Here is a 19,336-nt window from a genome sequence, read left to right as displayed (position 1 = left end):
TCAACATGCACAGACATTCAACAAGGAAATGCCACGTACTATCGCATGTACTGTAAGTGCCATAGCTGGTCTCTGCATAAAGATGAACAAGAGTTCCATAAAAATGTTTCTATGACTATTTTGATTAATTTCAAACATAAAATGATCAGCTATTGCTGAAGAAAAATAGATGTCTAAATTAAAAATGAGAATTTTGCAAAAATATAGGATGTATTGTGTTTATTTGTAATGCTGTCTGTAGATGCAATAAAACATTTAAGCTATACATCACAATGACCAGCTTCGAAAAACCTTTTTTTTCCCTCATGAACTAAATGAAAACTGACAATATAGCATCTATACCAAAAGCTCAACACTAACATTTTATAAAATAAAAGAATAAAATGTTTTGATATTATTCTAATTAATTAATATTAATGTTGGTGGCTTTATTTTATACATTTGCAAATGTATAAAATTACTCGAGAGCACTGAAGAGTTCGTTATCAAATAACATGAAATATTCTGAATGATGAAGATTACTGATAATTTTACAACGCACACAGAAAATGCCAGCAAATGTATTCTCTCCATGTATTCTCTCTATGTTTCGGAGTAGTGACATTTATTGACAAATGTCAACACACTTTCAGCTTTCAAAAAAGAACCTCTTTATTAAAAAGAAAGCTGTATGATGAACGATACTGTCTAAAGTAAAGGTGATATTTATCTAAACCGATGTTCATTACACATTATTGTATAACAATTGTTTTAATTGTAAAATAATTTAATAATAATTTAAAAATGGATCTCACAGTCCAGATAAAAGACTAAGTAAAGACCTTTTATCCGATTATGTCTCACTCGCGCTCTGTATCACACATGCATCATTTTCAACTTTATTGCATCTGTGCATCGCTGGAAAACCCCAATACTCTGACACACAGTTTCAAAGTGTGTGCACATCTTTCCGAGAGCTCTTTCAAGTTCACCCGCGTCACTCACAAGCCAAAAGACTTCCAAAACTGCTCTGTTCATTCATCCATCTATCCATCATGAGTGTCATGACGTAACATGTACACCAAATTCTAATAAAAGTTCAGTGCAGCCAGCAACAAACATGGATATTAACAACAATGTAATTGCATTCAGCCAACTAATCAAAATAATGCAAAATCGCTAAGAAAATTTGATGAACAAAGCTGCTAGTCGTTAGCTGATTAAAAGTGAAAATGGATGAAAGGTAGCTGTGTATCCATAGGAAGAGTGTTATATGTGTATGCGTATGACTTAAGGACTGGTACAGGAAATGAATAAGGTCTCCCCTGAGGGTAAAGATCTCTGTAATGACTATGCGCGTTTCTACATCTCGCTCACTGACCTCCACGCATCCTCTGTACACACATATACTCACACTCTGAAATACACCTTCACTAATGCTTGGATTTGCTTTTACAGAGACTCAGTGCAACATTCCTTCATTGATTCAACAAAGAGATTAGCTGTGTCTCATTTTGGGTCTCATTCTCAGGTTGCAATTGAAGGCTGCATAAGTCATCAAGGATGTCTTATTTAAGAAAAGTAACCATAATAAAAATGGACTGTTATTCCACGTGAGGTGTAAAATACACGTCCTTCTTACTTTGCAATCTAACGGTTACTTTTCTTAAATGAGACCACCTCGATGACGCATATAGCCTTCAAATGCAACTTCCGGAGGACGCAGCCTCCGAAATAAGACGCAGCTATAGTTTCCCCCTTCTCTTCCACATTAAATAAAGATAATAAAATAATAATAATGGTCCCGCTTTATATTAGGTGGCCTTAACTACTATGTACTTAAATGAATCATTTGATACAATGCACTTATTGTGTACATACATGTTTTTACATAGTACTTATCTTTTAAAAATACCTGCATGTAATTACATCTGTAATAAATTTCTGTAATTACATGTATAATTACACTGTTGACCCATCCCTTACACCTTAACCCACCCTTAAACCTACCCATACCACCAAACCTGTCCCTAACCTTACCCGTATCCCACCTCAATAGCAGCAAAAGTGTTTTGCAATACAATATGAACAAAATAAGTACATTGTACTTATTTTTTAATGGAAGTACATAGTAGTTAAGGCCACCTAATATAAAATGGGACCGTAATAATAACAGCCTAGTTGCGTAGGAATTATAACAGCAAGATTTTACATACCGTAAAGTGTAAATGTTTTAGGACAACATAAATACATTTCAAATTGAAGAAAGCAGTGAGAAAACAAATGAATGTAGTGTTACAATTTGTGTTTTCCTTAATTTCCTCAGTGCACAAAAAGTTTAAGAAGATTTAGAGTTTTGGCAACTCAAAATACTAAAATTGAACATTTTCCTCTTAGTACGCATGAGACAGATTTGTTATAAATTGCAATTTTCGCATACATGCTAAAAACCCCAGTATGGACACTGCTGCAGCAATACAGATTCATAATTTATAATTTTTTAATAGCTCAAGCTGGACCCTTTCAGAGCAATTAATCACTGGGAAAATCATTTCAACTTTACAGCTATATTCTCTTGCCCGATCTCTTGTTCCCTCCTCTACAGCTCTGTTTCAGAGGAGGTGGATGACAAAGCCGCTTCCTTCACATGAAGGAAAAGTGGAGAATCAGTAAATAAAGAATAAATCTATGAACAAACTGAGCACTCTTAATCTTGGTTAAGAATTCAAATATATTTAATTAGACATTTCTTTGTGTGCACCTATTTTTTGTATATGTCTATTTTTTTTTTTTTTTTTTTTTTTTTTAATGATTTTTAATACTGATTTTTAATACTAACGTCCTTACATCAGTGGTGGTTAGATCGCAACCTTGGAATTATAATGTTCTATCTGCATTCTGAGCAGTTTTGAGATATTGAGCTTCAAAGTTTTTGCATTCCATACTCCTTTGGATAGACAAAAAAAAAAAAAATACCCAACTTAAAAAAAAAAGAACATCACATAATGGAAATAAGTTGTCACAGAATAAGAATATATAAATAACTCAATTTTGACAAAAATGTTAGATAGAACCCTATAATTCCAAAGTGACGACATGTCTAACAGTGGAAAAAGTCTTGCACACATACAGGATGTGAATGTTCACTTCGACCTCCAAAAACACTTTCACTAGTATACAGTGGTTCTCAACTGATGTTGCTTCAGGACCCAGATCAAGTGTTGAGCCAACTCAGTACCTAATTTGTTTATCATACAAAGGTAAACAAAATGTCCCTAAAATCAATCTGAGTTTATTAATATTAACATGAACTGTTTACGCCCAGCAATATTCAAAATTATTAACATAAGAAAATGAATAGGAAATGGAACATTCTGTATACGTTGAAAAACTACAGCATAGTTTGCGCAAATTTGTGGACGTGGCTTAATTTTCTCCGTGTTTTACTATTTGCATTTAGCACAGACTTTTTCCTGCTGTCCGCCACACTATCAGAACACGCCTACGACTCACCATTTGAGAACTCATGGTACACATACTCGATGCGCTCATACACCTCTGCCCTCATATAAACAAGCATTTCTCATTCAGATGCATAAACATGCTGTTCTTTGATAACTGCACTACAACCATTTACATTCGCTGTTAAATGACTCTCTTATATTTGTACCTCAAGACCTAAACAAAATAGCTGTTCCAGGAGTTTCATATCTGTGCAACACAGCACACATAGCCTGCACCCATGCAGTTAAAAGTGTACTTTCATCAAGTAATCCACAATTTCTCTTCTGAGTCACTAAATAAAAGGTAAAAAGGTGACACCTACAGTGACGCTATTACTTCATTCTAAACATAAAGCAAAGTCCATTGCACTGAGACAGTGTCAAACTTTGGAATGTTAGAGCATTGTCTGCAATAAAATGTTTTATTTAAACTCCATTAAACATTATGTGCTAGTGACTGCAGCGCTGTAACTCTGTGGTCTTTTCCAGAGAATACTTATGAGTTTATGAGATAGTGTTTGCAGTAAAATTGTCATATATCTTCAGAAAATTAGCACTCTGTGGTGTTAACAAATAGTTGTCCTTTGAGCCAAACAACTATATGATAACAGCGAATGCTATTTTCATAGTTTCAAGAGTCCAAATCTTACGATAGATAATCAATTTTTGAGACGCCAGATATGTTTAGTGCAATACATGCACTGGATAAGACTAAAAAAATCAGGCTTCTAACAAGAATTATGATCAAAACAACTAATGAACTTTAACAAACAACATCCAGAGAAAGCAGACTTTAAGTGGCCCAAATTGCATTTTTATTGCATATCATATAATTGTATGAAATGAAAATAAGCATATATGAACATCACATATGGTTAGTGGGTAAAATAATTTTGCACAGCAAAATATATATGAAAAAAATAATAATTAACATAGTTTTAAGAATTTATTGATGAACGCTATATCCTGATTTTATACAAGCAGGGTATCAATCCCTGACCATAAAACAATGTCCAGACATTTTAATATTGATTACTACATTATTGCCATGTAAATAATGAATTTATTAACAAAAAGAAAGAAAGAAAGAAAGAAAGAAAGAATCGAGTCCTGCTTGACAATATATAACTAAATAAGATTATATCCTTTAGTTTTCAGCAAAGCCATGACGGGTGCCTTTTAAATTAGCGTTCTAGATAGATTCCAATATGTGATATATAATTTGCTACAAGCTACATTTAGTGCAACTCATTCCAAATAGGTCAGACTTTATATCAAACTTTTTTTTTTTCTTTTCTGAATGCATGATTTTCCATGTTGACTTGAAATTCTACTTTAATACTTTGGTTTTAAAATACAGTAAATGGCAGGCTACAACATGAACTACAACTGTCAAACTGCTGTTTTCACTGCAAGTACATGCTGCAAAAAAGCTCAAGTTACGCATGATAAAAATCCAGCTGTATGCAAACTTGGAGCCTTCCCAAATTTCTAACAAAATGAACAGGCAACATCTAAACTCTAAGTCACTCTTCCTTCTTCGTGTCAACCTGTGGCATGGGCTACCTTCAACTGTTTTTATATGATGCAAAAAAAAATAAAAAATGTAGTTCATTCCATTCCATTTTTATCAAAATGCAAATGTTTGACATTAAATACACAAACCGCTTTTAGCAACAACATTGTTTAAGTCCCAGAGGGAGAATTCCTTTCAGAAACCAGGTCCTTGTTCTTTCCCTCGAAACACTGCTTCCAGTTGGCTCTCAACAGAGAATTAAATGTATGGAAACTGCATGGATCAACTTTTTCATGGGGAGGATGATGACATGATGCTCCTTTCACTTTTTTAGTCCGTATTCCAAAAAAGTGATCGGGAAATGAAAGAAATGTATGAATGCCATGCTGAGCAGAAGTTCTTTTCCAAGTAGAAGTTCATTTTCAAGCGCATAACAAACGGAGGGGAATAAAGAAAGAACAAAAAGACCATACATGTCCAGCATGCAGGCACTTCAATGACATGTCTCTTTATATAGCAATAATGTCTCTCATGTAAAGTCACAAAACAGCAAGCAGAAGGCATGAGATGATAATGGGGGAAAATCCTCTGACTTTGGCAAAAAAGCAAAAAAAAAAAAAATATATAAAAAATAAAAATAGCAAACTTTCTTATTTGGCAAAAAAAAAAAAAAAAAAAATGTATAGGTGAATGAAGGTCAATATTATGAGTGTAAATGCATACACATCAAAATATTAACTAATTTAAAGAATAATATAAATGCATATGAAAAAAAAAAAAAAAGTTTGGTTGCACAAGCCCCCAAAACTCAAGAACTGATTCAGTTCTTTATAAAAGCGATAAAAAAGTTGTCAGCCTTGATCTTACAACCCCCAAAACAATGAGAGATAAAAAAATAAAAATAAAAATAAAAAAAAACTTTAAAAAACTTTATTTATTTCTTTTTTAGGCTTTTTTTTTTTAGGGGACTCACATGAAAAACTCCGGGGATGAGGGGTTGTTGTCGCTGCTCGACGAGTTTTCTCGGAAGCCGCTGCTCACCAGCTTCTCGTACTTCTCTTTGTACGCGTCTCTTTCACGCACCAGTCTGGAGATCTCTTGTTTGAGGTGGTCCACCTGCTGCATGAGTTGGGTCTTCTCACCCTCCAGTACGTGCCTCTGTTGGACCCTCTTGTAGCGACACGACTGGGCATAGCCTCTGTTTTTAAGGGTTCTCCTCTTCTGTTTGAGTCGGATCACCTCCTCTTTGCTGACGCCGCGCAGCTGCCGGTTGAGCTCACGCACGGACATGGTAACGAGTTGCTCGTCCGAGAAGCGATCGTCCAGGTGGCTGTGCTGGTGGTGGATGGCAGAGGAGTTGTTGCTGGACGGGACCCCGGGAGTTTGGTGCTGCTGGTGGTGGCTGTGGTGATGATGATGGTGCTGGTGGTGAGGTGCCCCGTTCTGCGCTGCAGCGGCGGCAATGACTGCAGACACCACCGCAGCTGCGGATCCCATTTCCTCCCCGGCCATGGCGCCTCCCGGTCCGGCTGCGCTACTAAACTGCTGCCCTCTTGCATAGCCGTCGAAGCTCTGGAGCTGATGTGTGCTGTTAATCAGCGCTTCAACCGCGTCCTCGGGACTGAAGCCCAACGCCTCGGGGTTGAGCTGCTGCTGATAACCGGTCATCCAGTAGAAATCCTCCAGGTGCGCCTTCTGCTCGCTCCCGGAGCTAGGGCTGGGCGCCGAGAAGCTTGGGGAAGGGGGAACTGAGCTGCAGGGCGTGCTCATCGGGGTGGAAGACAGGGAGCCCCCGGCGATTAGGCGGCTGCACTGGCTGATGCTGCGATCGGGCTCCAGTGGCTCTTTCTTCACCTCAAACTTCATCAGATCGAAGTCATTAACATATTCCATGGCCAGGGGACTGGTGGGCAGGTCGGAGCTGCTCAGTGCCAGCTCTGATGCCATCCTCTTGCTGCTGACCGTCCTCCAGAGCGGGTGAAGAGCAGCTGTCAAAGCAGGCTGGGTCGGAAGAGAGTGAGCCAGCTTGATGATGTTTAAATGCTTTACTCTTTGCAGGAAAACAAATACTGCACAGGACTTTTCAGTGCTCTCCTAACTCCAGATTATGAGCTCTCCTTGGCAAAGTCTATTGCAAAAATGCATTGGATCTCTTTCTCTTCTCTTTACATGTGGATTTCGGCGGCCGTGTATTTCAAACATTTAACACTTTGGTGACTCCTCAAGAGCAGACATCATCGTGGTCAAACGGGTAAGTGTAACGTGAAATACGTGCGCTAAATGCTGTTGACACAGATCGAGCTGAGAGAGTTTTAAAACTCGACCCACTACAGTAGAGTTTAAAAGCATTGCTGAGTTTTATAGCTGCAGTGACGTCAGGTTCTTAACGAGCCAATGGGATCGCTAGATCTCAGATCTCCTTAACATATGGGTTCGGAAACCAAAACTTTTCTCGTCAGCTGACTGTCATTTTGGAAATGCAGGAGGAAAGAGTTGAATGGGTATCGAACATTTAACTCTTTCGTCCTACCCTTTGCAAAATATAAAATCAAATTGCTTTAGTAACACGAGTGTATAGACAAATTTATTTCTGTTCACTGACAGTTGTAGGCTATATAATACGTTTCGCCTTTTAATTCAAAGCATTTAATACATTTTGAACATTTTGCAGTCATGTTAGAATGATAACATTAAATTATATCTGTAGACTTTAAATTATATATTTAAATTATTTGGTGTGTATATAAAAATGTATGTGTGTGTATATATATATATATATATATATATATATATATATATATATATATAGGCTATATATATATATATATATATATATATATATATATATATATAAAACTTAAATTCACATTATAATTGTCAAAACCATAATAATAATAATAATAATAATAATCATCTAATAATTGTCTAAGTTAATGATGTTCTTGGTTGAAGTATGGGCATTTTGAAAACTCAACAGTGCCACCTCTTGGTAAAAAAGAGAAGTGTGTGTGTGTGTGTGTGTGTGTGTGTGTGTGTGTCTACTTAACTATATTTTGGGGACAAATTTGTACCAACAAAAAGCTAAATATGACAAAACTTCCTAAAACCTCCTTTGAGGGACATCGAAAACAGTATAAAAATAAAATGAATAAAGGTTTGTTTGTTTGTGTTTTATGTAAAAATGCAGAACATTTTAGGGTTAGGTTATAGTATTTATAACTAGCTCAGTATAAAAACAGTAGACGTCTATGTAATGACCCCCCATTAGATCTAGTGGGGGGATATATTGAGACTATTAGAAAGTGAAACTTTATATTCATTTTTATGTAGAATAAAAAAACAATTAACAAGACTGAACACAACAACATTTGCATGATAGTATATGCGAGAGTGTCTGTTCTCTTGGGATGGACAATCAGATGGATCTGCTCTGATTTATATATATATAAAAAATTAATCCACTGTAGTTCACTGTACAAATATTTTATCAGGTACCTTAAATATGCTTGATAAGTGAACATCTCAGGTTACAAGTCGAAATATTATTTAATATGACTAAATCAATCTGACTACATTAGATAAAGTGATTTCTAAATGTCAGATAATGCAAAAATAGCTCCTCAAGGTAATGCAAATTTTCACTCAAATCTGTACCCTTTTTTTTTACCCCGAGTAGGATCTGAACTACATTAGCCTTTAGTTCAGTGATCAACCAGATGATTCAAGCATAGATCAAGAGAACAGCTATAAAACTTGTTTATCAGTTATGTGAGATTTGCCTCATCTAGTCATATATTAAACTACTCTTCTGTTCATTGCTCTTTTACTGGAGGTCAGGGGTCGATTACAGCAGTATTTCTTGGTGATTTTTCTCTCTCTTTCTTTGAGTATTCAGTTAGCAGGAGCACTGTATCTGAACAAAGTCATTTTTTGCTTTGCATAATATACCTGTCTGATTAATTAATGATCCTGTCTTGATCTTTAATTTCATGGTTCTTATGCTCTCTTCTTTCCTAAATTCCAATTAAAAGCTCAGTGCCATGGTATGTAGAACAGTACAAAAAAAAAACAAAAAAAAAAATTCCATGAGGATGTGTTCATGCAATGATGAGTTGCCCATTTAGGAAAACTCTTATGTGAAATAGGCTTGACATTGCCCCAACCATTTCATACCCTGCACAAAAGCATATAATCATTTACTCAGTATCTTTTCTGGCAAAGTCTATAATCTCATTCTTGGGAGCCTTGGTGATTTTAGAGGTTGGACGAGTGTAATGATCTCTCCAGCCGCTGGCCACGAATGATTACATCAATAGCTGTTACTGTATGTGTATGTGCACTGTATTTACATTAGCTTAACTCTGCATTTTTTTTTTCTTTATATGCCCTGACAAAACAATGCAGTTGCGAAGTTTGTTGAACTTGGTAATTAAATTAGTGTATAAAACGAGACAAATTAAAACTAAGAACACATTATACTGGCTATTTTTTTTTTCTTCACAAAACATTGTATTAGAGAGACACAATAAAATAGATTTTCCTTATACAGTACTGTACATTCCAAATATTACATACATTTGGAAGACAGCCTCACAACAGATTATGTGATAATCTGATAATTTTGCTTCATAACAGCAAAGAATCATAAAAGTATAAAATGTTGCTTTGCTTAAATTTGTTGCAGCATTGTATGAATGTGTTCTAACCAGTGATTTGTCTGCCCACACTTAAAAAGTGAAAAGGCTGCCCAACACCACACAATCACAGCCAGTCTGAACAAATGTAATGTTTATTATAAAGCTGTTTGGGACAGGATTTTGGACCAATGAGATTTTACTGTTGGCCGGACAACTCAGAGTGGCATCCCAGAACTAGAACCGACAAAAATGCCATCATGACATTATGAAACTCTTCTATTAACTGAGAAGAGATATATTTTCCGTTGCTTCCAATCAGTAATACATAGTATTTTAACATTAGTGCTTATTTACATTATTATTTGCAATCAAGTTAAATTCTGCAAGTCTCACAAAAAAGATATATATATATATATATAGCCTAATTATTATTATTACAGAGACATACAGCTTCCTAAAGTACATGGAAAATAGTATCACAGAAATTTAGCATAACCTCAAAAGATTTAATTTAAAATGCTGTGTTACTTGTATTGACATTAAATATGGATAGTATATATATATATATATATATATATATATATATATATATATAACACTTTTGTTTTGCTTAACTTATTTATTTACAATTTAATTTTAAAAATAACTATATAATGATGTGGAGCTACACCAATGACCTGGGCAGATCTATGTACAAACAATTCAATAAAAAGTCAAAACAAAGAATATATTCTTGTATCCAAATATCCTTAGTTTGATTGAAAAGACAAGAGGCTATTAAATAAGACAAAACACACCATGGAATTGCATAAAAACATAACAGGACTTACAACAACATGCAATAACATTTTATATGAATTTTACATTTACATTACAATTCCATTCAATTCACGGGATATAACCAAAATAAAATATAAGCTTTCCGATATTCAGCTTTCTATTAAAACTAGGTCGCACAAAGGCTTTAGATGCGGGAACTATCTGAAAAGTGTGGGAGACGCATTTTAAATAGGCCACCAACTTCTCTTAAAAATATGATACACACAAAATTCAAGGTACATGTAATGCATATAATTTGAAAGATAACAACTGAACGTCTAGAATTAAACTGTTGCTGCAACCATAAAGATTTAGGGGCAGGTCACACAGAGCATGTTTTTCCATTCCACTGTGCTACTTTTCCATCGTTTTTGTAAACATGTCAGACGAACGTGTTTGACTAAGACACGGCACTCGAGTTCTAAAAATGTTCTCAAGTTCTAAAAATGCAGGCACTCAAGTTAAAATAAGTTTTGAAAAATGTTTTTCCCAATTCCACTACCTGCATCTCACATTTTTTAAAGCAAAAATGTGTTCTGTGTGACAGAGACTAACAATAATGAGGTCCAAGGTTAAGAAAAGTTACAAAATTTTTTCTCTATTTAGCCTAACTTACAACAATAATAGGATCAAGTCTTTCCTCAGGTAGATTGCATGTCTTCTTGTAACTGCATATTAGGGCTCATGAATAATAATCAAGTTGCCTGTATTCACTCTGATTTGCTGAAATCATAATGTGTATGGTGAAAGGGAATTACCGCTTATAGACTTGGGCTAGCGGCAGAGGAATTTGCTTGGTCTTAAAGCTTTCCTCGAAGGCTATGTTCACAAATCAACGATTGTCCCAAAAAAAAGAAAAAAAAGAAAGAAAGAAAATTAGCTCTCAATGTAAAGTTTGATACACGGTATGTATATATATATATAGTCTGTCATATTCAGGTAGGCATAGGCCTACGCAAAATATGGAACAAACTGCGTTCCGAATGGGTTTATACACAACGGTTTGCAACTGTACTGAGGGCTTACTCCACAGTTCAACCACAGTTGCAACAAAATGCTCAGCAAATTACTGTAATCTTGATTCTGTCAAAGCACATTGGTATAGGTATAAGAAAATGAAAAATGATAAGCATCAAGGTCAAGGAGAGGATATGACTCCATGACCTTAAAGTCACTCCACTTGCAGTCTAGCAAAAGCCCAAATAATGAAAGCGCTCATTCTTCATCACTTAAAGACGGCAGGGTGTGCTCCGCACAACACAAACATTCATTTATTCATTAATTTAGCAGAGGCTTTTATACAAAGCGGCTTACGATAGAGGAATATTCAATAGAGCAATTCAGGACCAAGCCAAACAATATTCATAGTGTGCATTGCCAGGATTGTTAGAAGGCTAGACTAGGACATACAGTGAAATCATACAATGACCAGTGGGCCTATTTTAATGATCTAAGGGCATGGTCTAAAGCGCACGGCACAAGTGCACTTAGGGCATGTCCGAATCCACTTTTGCTAGTTTAACGACGGGAAAATATGGTCGGCGCATGGTCTAAAAGGGTTGTCCATATTCTCTTAATGAGTAATGGTTGTGTTTTGGGCGTAACGTGCAATAAACCAATCAGAGTCTCATCTCCCATTCCCTTTAAAAGTCAGTTGCGCTCGCGCCATGGCGGATTCGCTATTTACATGGCGGAATTTGCAAGCGGAAAAACTGAACGCTTCTCTAAGTGAGGAAACGGATCTGCTCGTGTGTGAGGTTAAAGCATGCGATCAGACCATCTATGGGATAAGCAGGATTCCACCAAAGCATTTTTATCATTATGCACACAATAAAAATATTTTACATTGTAATCCTTTTATTTTTAAAATTTGGCATGTTTGTGTGCTGCTTTGCATCCCTGTGTGTATAATAAGCAGAGTGTATGTGCGTTGTGCACCCGCCTATAGGCGCATATTATTAACACACTCTTTAAATAACAAAAAAATTATATATATATTGTGCCATTGCAGGTTTCATTTGGTCAATGGTGCGGTCTATTTCAGTTGCCTCAAAATAGCAACACGCCAACAATGCTCCTGAACACACACGTTTTCAGACCAGCATGCCCATGGGCGCACAAATGGGCCCACAAATCATGAAAAGTCGTGAAAATGATAACTGTGTCAGGCTGAAACTAACAAAAAACACTTGCATTGCGCCTGGCGCCACATTGCGCCAGGTGTATGATAGGCCCCAGGACTGATAATCTCCAGAAAGTCCAAACAATTACTAAAACAGTAGTCCAAAACAATGGAATAAGAATGTGATGGCAATATGGGTCTTAAACTTGTGTACCCATGAGCACAGCTCCTTTTTTTAGTGAGCATGTGCAGTGCATCATTTCTCTGACTACAGATAAATAATTTAGAGTATCCTGCTCACCCATACCATTCCCTTGTGTACACAGCAGAACAGTGCTATAGTTGAGACCAGCTGACATTGAGTCTGAGTAGGCCAGGTTCGGCGTCAAAACGCTCCTGAGTCCATGACAAGACCAAGACCATGAAAATATGGTCTTAGATTCAGAGTCAAGATGGGCAGTCTAGTATCTTCCTGTTTCCAATGCAATGGGAAGCTCCTCAAAATTCTCGACGGGGTTAATGAACAGTCACTGTAAAAGGATGCATATCTAGTGAACTGCCCCAGTGACAAGTTGTTGTACCCCTAAAGGTAAACTTTAGCACTTTTTTTTTTTCTCTCCACTATCAGGAAAAAAAATAAATAAAAATGCTACAAAAGCTGTCACTGAGACGGTACCATTCAAAAAGGTTCTAATATGTACTTTTGAGGTACTAATATGCACTCTTTAGGTACAAAGGAGTACCTTTAGAAAGGGTACCAGCTTTTTCCCCCCTTTTTTCTGAGCATGTATGATGCTACAAAGCTCTGCAAAGATTCTATATCAACACTGTCTATGTTTTAAAGTAGATGAAAGAGTGAGGACAGCAAAAGCAATGCTCGGCCGCTGATATGATCAGCTGATAATTACTTGACTGATTACATAAATCACATTTTGATGATGCAAAAGATGTAGGCCCACGTAGAAAAAAAAAAAAAAAAAAAAGTGTGCTCCAGAAGAAATGCATGAGAAAACATTGGCCAAAGGTTGTACATCAACAAACCTGATTCAGCAGTTAAGAAGGACGGTGAAAATTTCAAATATGAAAAGCTTTTTCTTTTTCTTTTTTTTTTTTTTTTTTTTGGGACGCCTGGTCTGCCATGAGAATAATAAAAATAAGAACGTGGGTTACAAGGTGGAATATATTTTAAAAACTATTAAAAACTCCTGAATAAACTGCACCTGTTTAGTCCACACACATGCCCTATCTTCACTGCCTTTCCTTCCACAAGAGTTTTCTCCCCTCATTAAAGCTTCAGGGGAAACAAATAAAAGAGAAACTAATATTACCAGGAAAATAAAAAAGAAATGTAATAATAAATACAATATTTTAATATATACTACAGCCATATTTATTATTATTATTATTTTTTTAATATTATAATAAATTGGTAAATTTCCTCAGGTGTCATATGAGGCATGCTATTTGTGTGCCAGAAAACAATGTCTGAAATTAGTTCCATTTCAGTTATGACTGAAGAAGCTGCCCATGTAGACTCAGTAAGTTACTAGCTCACCATAGGATTTCAGACAGAGCTGTAGTTTCCCGCCATGGGTTGTATATTCTGTAGGACAGGACAAATGATCGTGTAATCAATGGCTAATTAATCACTTTTGGGTAGTTCTTTTAGTTTAATGCCAACATATAGTACAGTAAATGGCATGCAGACATTATCATGCAATGAGTTGCTCCACATTTTATCACAGAATTATATGAAGCATGGTTTGTAGCCAAACGTTTGGAGAACAGTTTGGCGTTCTTCTAATATTCCAATAACGTATTTTAATTAAATTGTTCAGAGAGATTGGTCATTGACCTCTAGATTTCAGCCTCTAGTTTAGGGGTGTGCCCGAAGCCGAATACCTTATTAGGAAAGGCACAGATAATGGCTTCACAATGATCATTTTATTATTATTATTATTATTATTATTATTATTATTTTAATTATTAGCTAATTTTATATTTAGAAAACTGAATAGGGGAAATAGTCTTGAACCAAATATTTTTCCATTTCTTTTCCAGACCTGGAAATTACATAAATCGAATTTCATACATTTCTAAACTGCATAGGAACCGGTGACCATGCAGGGACAGCACAATATTACACACAAACCTCTAAAATCACTATGCAATGAGTGTCTAAAGTGAATGAGTGTAAATTCTATGAATGAACTGAACGCAAATTAAGTAGCCACATTTCCGTTGCCTTTTTCATACTTTCCAGGTCTGAAAATTACTTAAATCAATTTCCATACTTTTCCGAACTGCGTAGGAACCCTTACTGTTTTATTTTGAATATATTTAAAAAGCCTATTTATTTATCGGATCACGAAAGGGCCCCGAGCTGGGATTCAAACTCGTGTCATCCGAAGCACAACTGCATGTACATCTAGAGTCACTTCCATCGAGTCTATTGGCTCAGACAGTTAGAAGATATTTAAATAAATGTTATAATCATATATATATATATTTATTTATTTATTTATTTATTTTTTTTCTTTCAGTTATACAAGGCATATTTTAGTGATATCTACAAAGAAAACAGATATATAGGCTGTAATACCATAGACAAAACGGTCTTCTCAAGTAATTGTACGAACTTCCATGTAAAGCTCTGCCCACTTTCGGTTTTATCTGAATACAGATACGAATAATTTTGAGATTGTTACAAATACAGATACAAATAGTGGCTCCGCTGCACACCCCTACTCTAGTTTTGTCTGTTGCTGAGGTGACTTACAGTAAATTTTCTGCTAGCCACATTACTCTACTCATATTGATTAAAAAGTTTACTTTGAACTTTAACCTCATATCTGATCATAAATAAACAGAGCTCAGATGTCTATGACTAAGATTGATTTCCTTCAAAATAACAGTGCAATAGACAGATAAACCTATTTTGGTTTTTGGCTAACTGCATTGCTCAATCTGACTCTGATTAATCTGTATGTAGCAAGTAAACTCAAGCTGTTTTGTTGTATTCTGGTTCCACTCATTGATTTGATAAACAAAGATAAAATAAATAAATTAAAAAAAAGATAACAGATAACCATGAGTCAAGTCTGTAAAGGTGAATCTCATGTAACCTGTCAAGACAATTGACTCCAAAATCCAAAAAAATTGGTCTTTAAGATTGTTGCATTGTAATATTAAGCTCACCATTTACCCCGAATTCTCATTATTGTATTGCAAAAACACTAGATAAAAAAGTATACATCATATAATTCGTAAAATTAGTTGTACTACTTTTTTTTTTTCTCAAAAAAAAATGAGAATAATCAAAATGTAAAGCAAATAGTGGGCTACTAATGACACAATTTCAGAAATTCTGTGATCTAAATCTGCAAAGCTTCTTTTCTGACCTATATTCACAGTGTGAGATGTGGGTTGACCTAAGTGAACATATATGTGATCATTTCAACTGAGAGAGAGAAAATATTGTAAAGGAAGTTGGAAAACAAGTACGTGAGCAAGGACATGACACTCGTGACAAAGCCTGAAACTACACTTGCATGCACAGTGAAGAGGATGTGATGTGCAAACAGACTATCTCCATGATCATATATGACAGAAACAGAGAAAAAAGAGCTCAGTTGCGGTTGCATGAACTGCTCTGGTTTTTGTAAAAACATGTTTTGCAGCCTATTGCATGTAAAGTAACATGCCAAGTCATCCAAACCATCTTTTGTTTTTTGATTTTTTGTTTTTTTTTTACTCCAGAGCAAAAAAAGTCAAAAGGGGTTTGGAAAAACATGAGGGAGAGTAAATGATGATTATGTGAACTTCATGAAATAGGGTTTAATGATTTCATTGGAGTAAGTTAAAGAGATTGTTGAGAAATGGGGAGAGACAAAGCAAGAACAATAGATCACTTCAATCCTCCAGCAAATAAAATGCAAGTACAAAATTAGCATATCTCCTCAGCATTTAGGAACAAAAGCATTTAGCCAATATTTGCTCATTATATGAGTTTAGTCAATGTAGTTTTCACACAACTTGAGAAGTACAAAGCTTTATTGCAGTGGTTTTAAATCTCGGTCCCTCCTCTCTGCATATATTTCTCCATAATTAATACACCCGATTCAAATCATCAGCCCATTAGAAAAGAGCTCCATGAACTGAACTGAGGGTACGTTTACACGACAACAATGTACTAAAAACGGAAAAGTTTTTTGCGTACAGACGACAACATTGTCAAAACAACCCCCGTTCACACGGATCCATGAAAACGACTAAAAATGCTGTATTATTCATGCCAGGCCAGTAGTTGCTGATGTCATAATGCGGCCATAGGCTGAACACGTAACACGCATGTGCATGACGTCACCGTTTTCACAAATTTCCGTTTTTGTAGGTATTGTTTTCAAACACTTATGAAACCCGTTTTTAAAAGTTTGTGTTTGCAGCCCCCAAAACACCATTGTTGTGTAAAGGAACGGCCAAAACGCATTAAAAAATCCATTTTTATTTGAAAATTATATCATTTAAGTCAGATAAGAGTCAGATAAGAGAAACATACAAAATGTGCAGAGCTGTGGGTCTCCAGGAACAGGATTCATTATTGTGTTGAGAGATTTGCAAAGTGATTAAGATTCCATAATTTAATACAGCTACCAGAATGTTCTTTAACAGAGCAATATTGCTATTGTGTCTTGTTTAATGACAGAAGGAAGTTTCAAAATCTGCTTTATAATCCAGATGTGCAGATCTTTTAATTACCTTAAAGTGTTTATACTTAAATTCATAGCTTATTTTCTTGCTCACTGATATCTATAAAAACCCATGGCAGCAATCTAATCTAATTCTGGAAATAAGCCTGTCTATTTAGAACTACATATCCTCTTGAATCTCATTTTACAACCAAGTTTAACCATAGATTGTAAAAATGTTCCAAGTGAAAAGGTTTAAAACAGTTTCATCTATGTAGTTATCCCCAAAGGTGCCCTAAAGCTCTTCCAGAACCTCAGTTCTTCTACTAACATCTACTATAATTCAACTGACACCAGTTCAAATTGGAAATGTAAGACCACCCTGTGACAAAAAACATGCCATTATGAATCAAAGATCTTCCCTTAGAGTTTACAGAGAAGCCAAGTCGGATGTTCCTACACTCAGATAAGCAAAAGGGCCCTTGTGGAATCTCAATTTTCACCCAGCTTCCAGAATGTGGGCAGTGCTGTGAGTAATTACATTAATCCATTTATCATGCACTGCCTGGGCAACTTGGGAGACTACAGCAGGGCCAAAACCAGAGGGCCAGCATTATGTCAGGCATGTTCTTCTTTTATTGACATTCATTTTGGGGAGTTTTGGTTCAACCATATTTAAAAGGCACTGACTGGATATAACAACAGTTTGGCCTATGAGTCAAAGCAGGGACCATGACCTTGGCTTGTGCCTTTTTAGCGCATCTGAAAACAAGCAGCAGTAAACCATCAATATGACACAACCATGAGAAAAGCATCAACAGATACAAAACATTCGAGGCCACAGAGGAGTCATAAGGTTTTGGGTCAGAAGAGGTTACAGAGCACATCTAATAAGAATTTGACATGAACTGTTTTAGTTGCAGTTTTTTGAGTTTTTCAAGGTTTTATAAAACACTCATAGAGAACAAATCTCTGTGTAAATAACTCATTAATTAGTTTCTCATAGTTTTTTCTTATCAGTGACAGTTATGTACATTAGGGTTTTATGTTACATCTTATGTTGTAAAGGTGAAGTAAGTGACACTAGTGGCACCTTCGCTTCGTGCCTTGAAAGACTAGAAGAGTAAGACTAAATCAAAAATGTCTGTCAAAATTAACACTGGTCTCAACAGGTAAAAGTAGACTACTTTCAATTAAAGGTCCAACATATTAGGAATACTTTTAGCTGTGTTGCTATGTGTCATGAGTAAGCAATCAAGTAGGCTAACACTGTCTAGAGCAGGGTTCCTCACATCCGGCCCGCGAGAGAAAAATGTTTGGTCCGTGCTAATGTCAAATAGTGTTGTCAAGGTAATGTCAGCATAAGCACATCTCTGTCATGAAAATTCAAATGCAGTGTCATTGCTTATGTTGCGTGTCCACTGGTGCGGAGAGAGAGGGGCAGAGCGAGTGTTTTCAACTCATTCTCGCTCTGCGCCAGTGGACACGCACAGTTAGTCTGACAGCGTAAACAAGGCACGTGTGAAGAAAAGAAAAGTGGACATGGAAAATAGACGACTCAAATGTGAATGGACTGAAAATTTTTGTTTTATTTTGCCTGACCACCACAACGCAAAGACAGCGTGGTGAATAAAGAAAGTAAATGCTATGTGAGAAAGTATAGCGTTTGCTTTATTAGAGGAGAGTTCAGCTTCACTGGAGACGCGATCGACAAACTTTAAATCCTTGATTTTAAAATATGCTGCACTATATCCTAGGAGAGTTCAGCTTCACTGGAGACGTGATCGACAAACTTTAAATCCTTGATTTTAAAATATGCTGCGCTATATCCAGTTGCCCACTATGTCATATTCATGCTATTTTCACTGTGCACTCTATGATAAATTAGTGTTACCTTGTCTTTACCTGGGCAAGAAGTTGCCATCTAAAATATAAACATGTTTATTTTAAAGATTTATTTATTTTCATTTTCATTTATTAATTTAATTTGAATTTTCATATTTCTAATTTATTAAATATGAATTAAAATAAATATAAATGATATTATATATCAACCATCGGCCACCCTGCTC

General features: G+C 35.8%; 1 protein-coding gene across 1 annotated transcript; it reads right to left on the bottom strand.

The window, feature by feature from the left end:
* Positions 1 to 4,274: 4,274 nt before the first annotated feature.
* On the bottom strand, positions 4,275 to 7,338 carry mafa (v-maf avian musculoaponeurotic fibrosarcoma oncogene homolog a (paralog a)). The gene has a single exon (XM_051871045.1). The coding sequence runs from the start codon at positions 6,943 to 6,945 to the stop codon at positions 5,968 to 5,970; it is 978 nt and encodes a 325-aa protein (XP_051727005.1). The 5' UTR covers positions 6,946 to 7,338; the 3' UTR covers positions 4,275 to 5,967.
* Between the last annotated feature and the right edge of the window lie 11,998 nt (positions 7,339 to 19,336).

Source organism: Ctenopharyngodon idella, chromosome 18 (assembly GCF_019924925.1).
Source record: "Ctenopharyngodon idella isolate HZGC_01 chromosome 18, HZGC01, whole genome shotgun sequence".
Classification (NCBI taxonomy): domain Eukaryota; kingdom Metazoa; phylum Chordata; class Actinopteri; order Cypriniformes; family Xenocyprididae; genus Ctenopharyngodon; species Ctenopharyngodon idella.
The sequence above is the reverse complement of the archived record's forward strand: the minus strand, read 5'-3'. Positions and strand labels throughout refer to the sequence as shown.

Bases quoted from the DNA above. Each gene is read 5' to 3' on its own strand.
- mafa (XM_051871045.1), bottom strand. From the start codon at position 6,945: ATGGCATCAGAGCTGGCACTGAGCAGCTCCGACCTGCCCACCAGTCCC.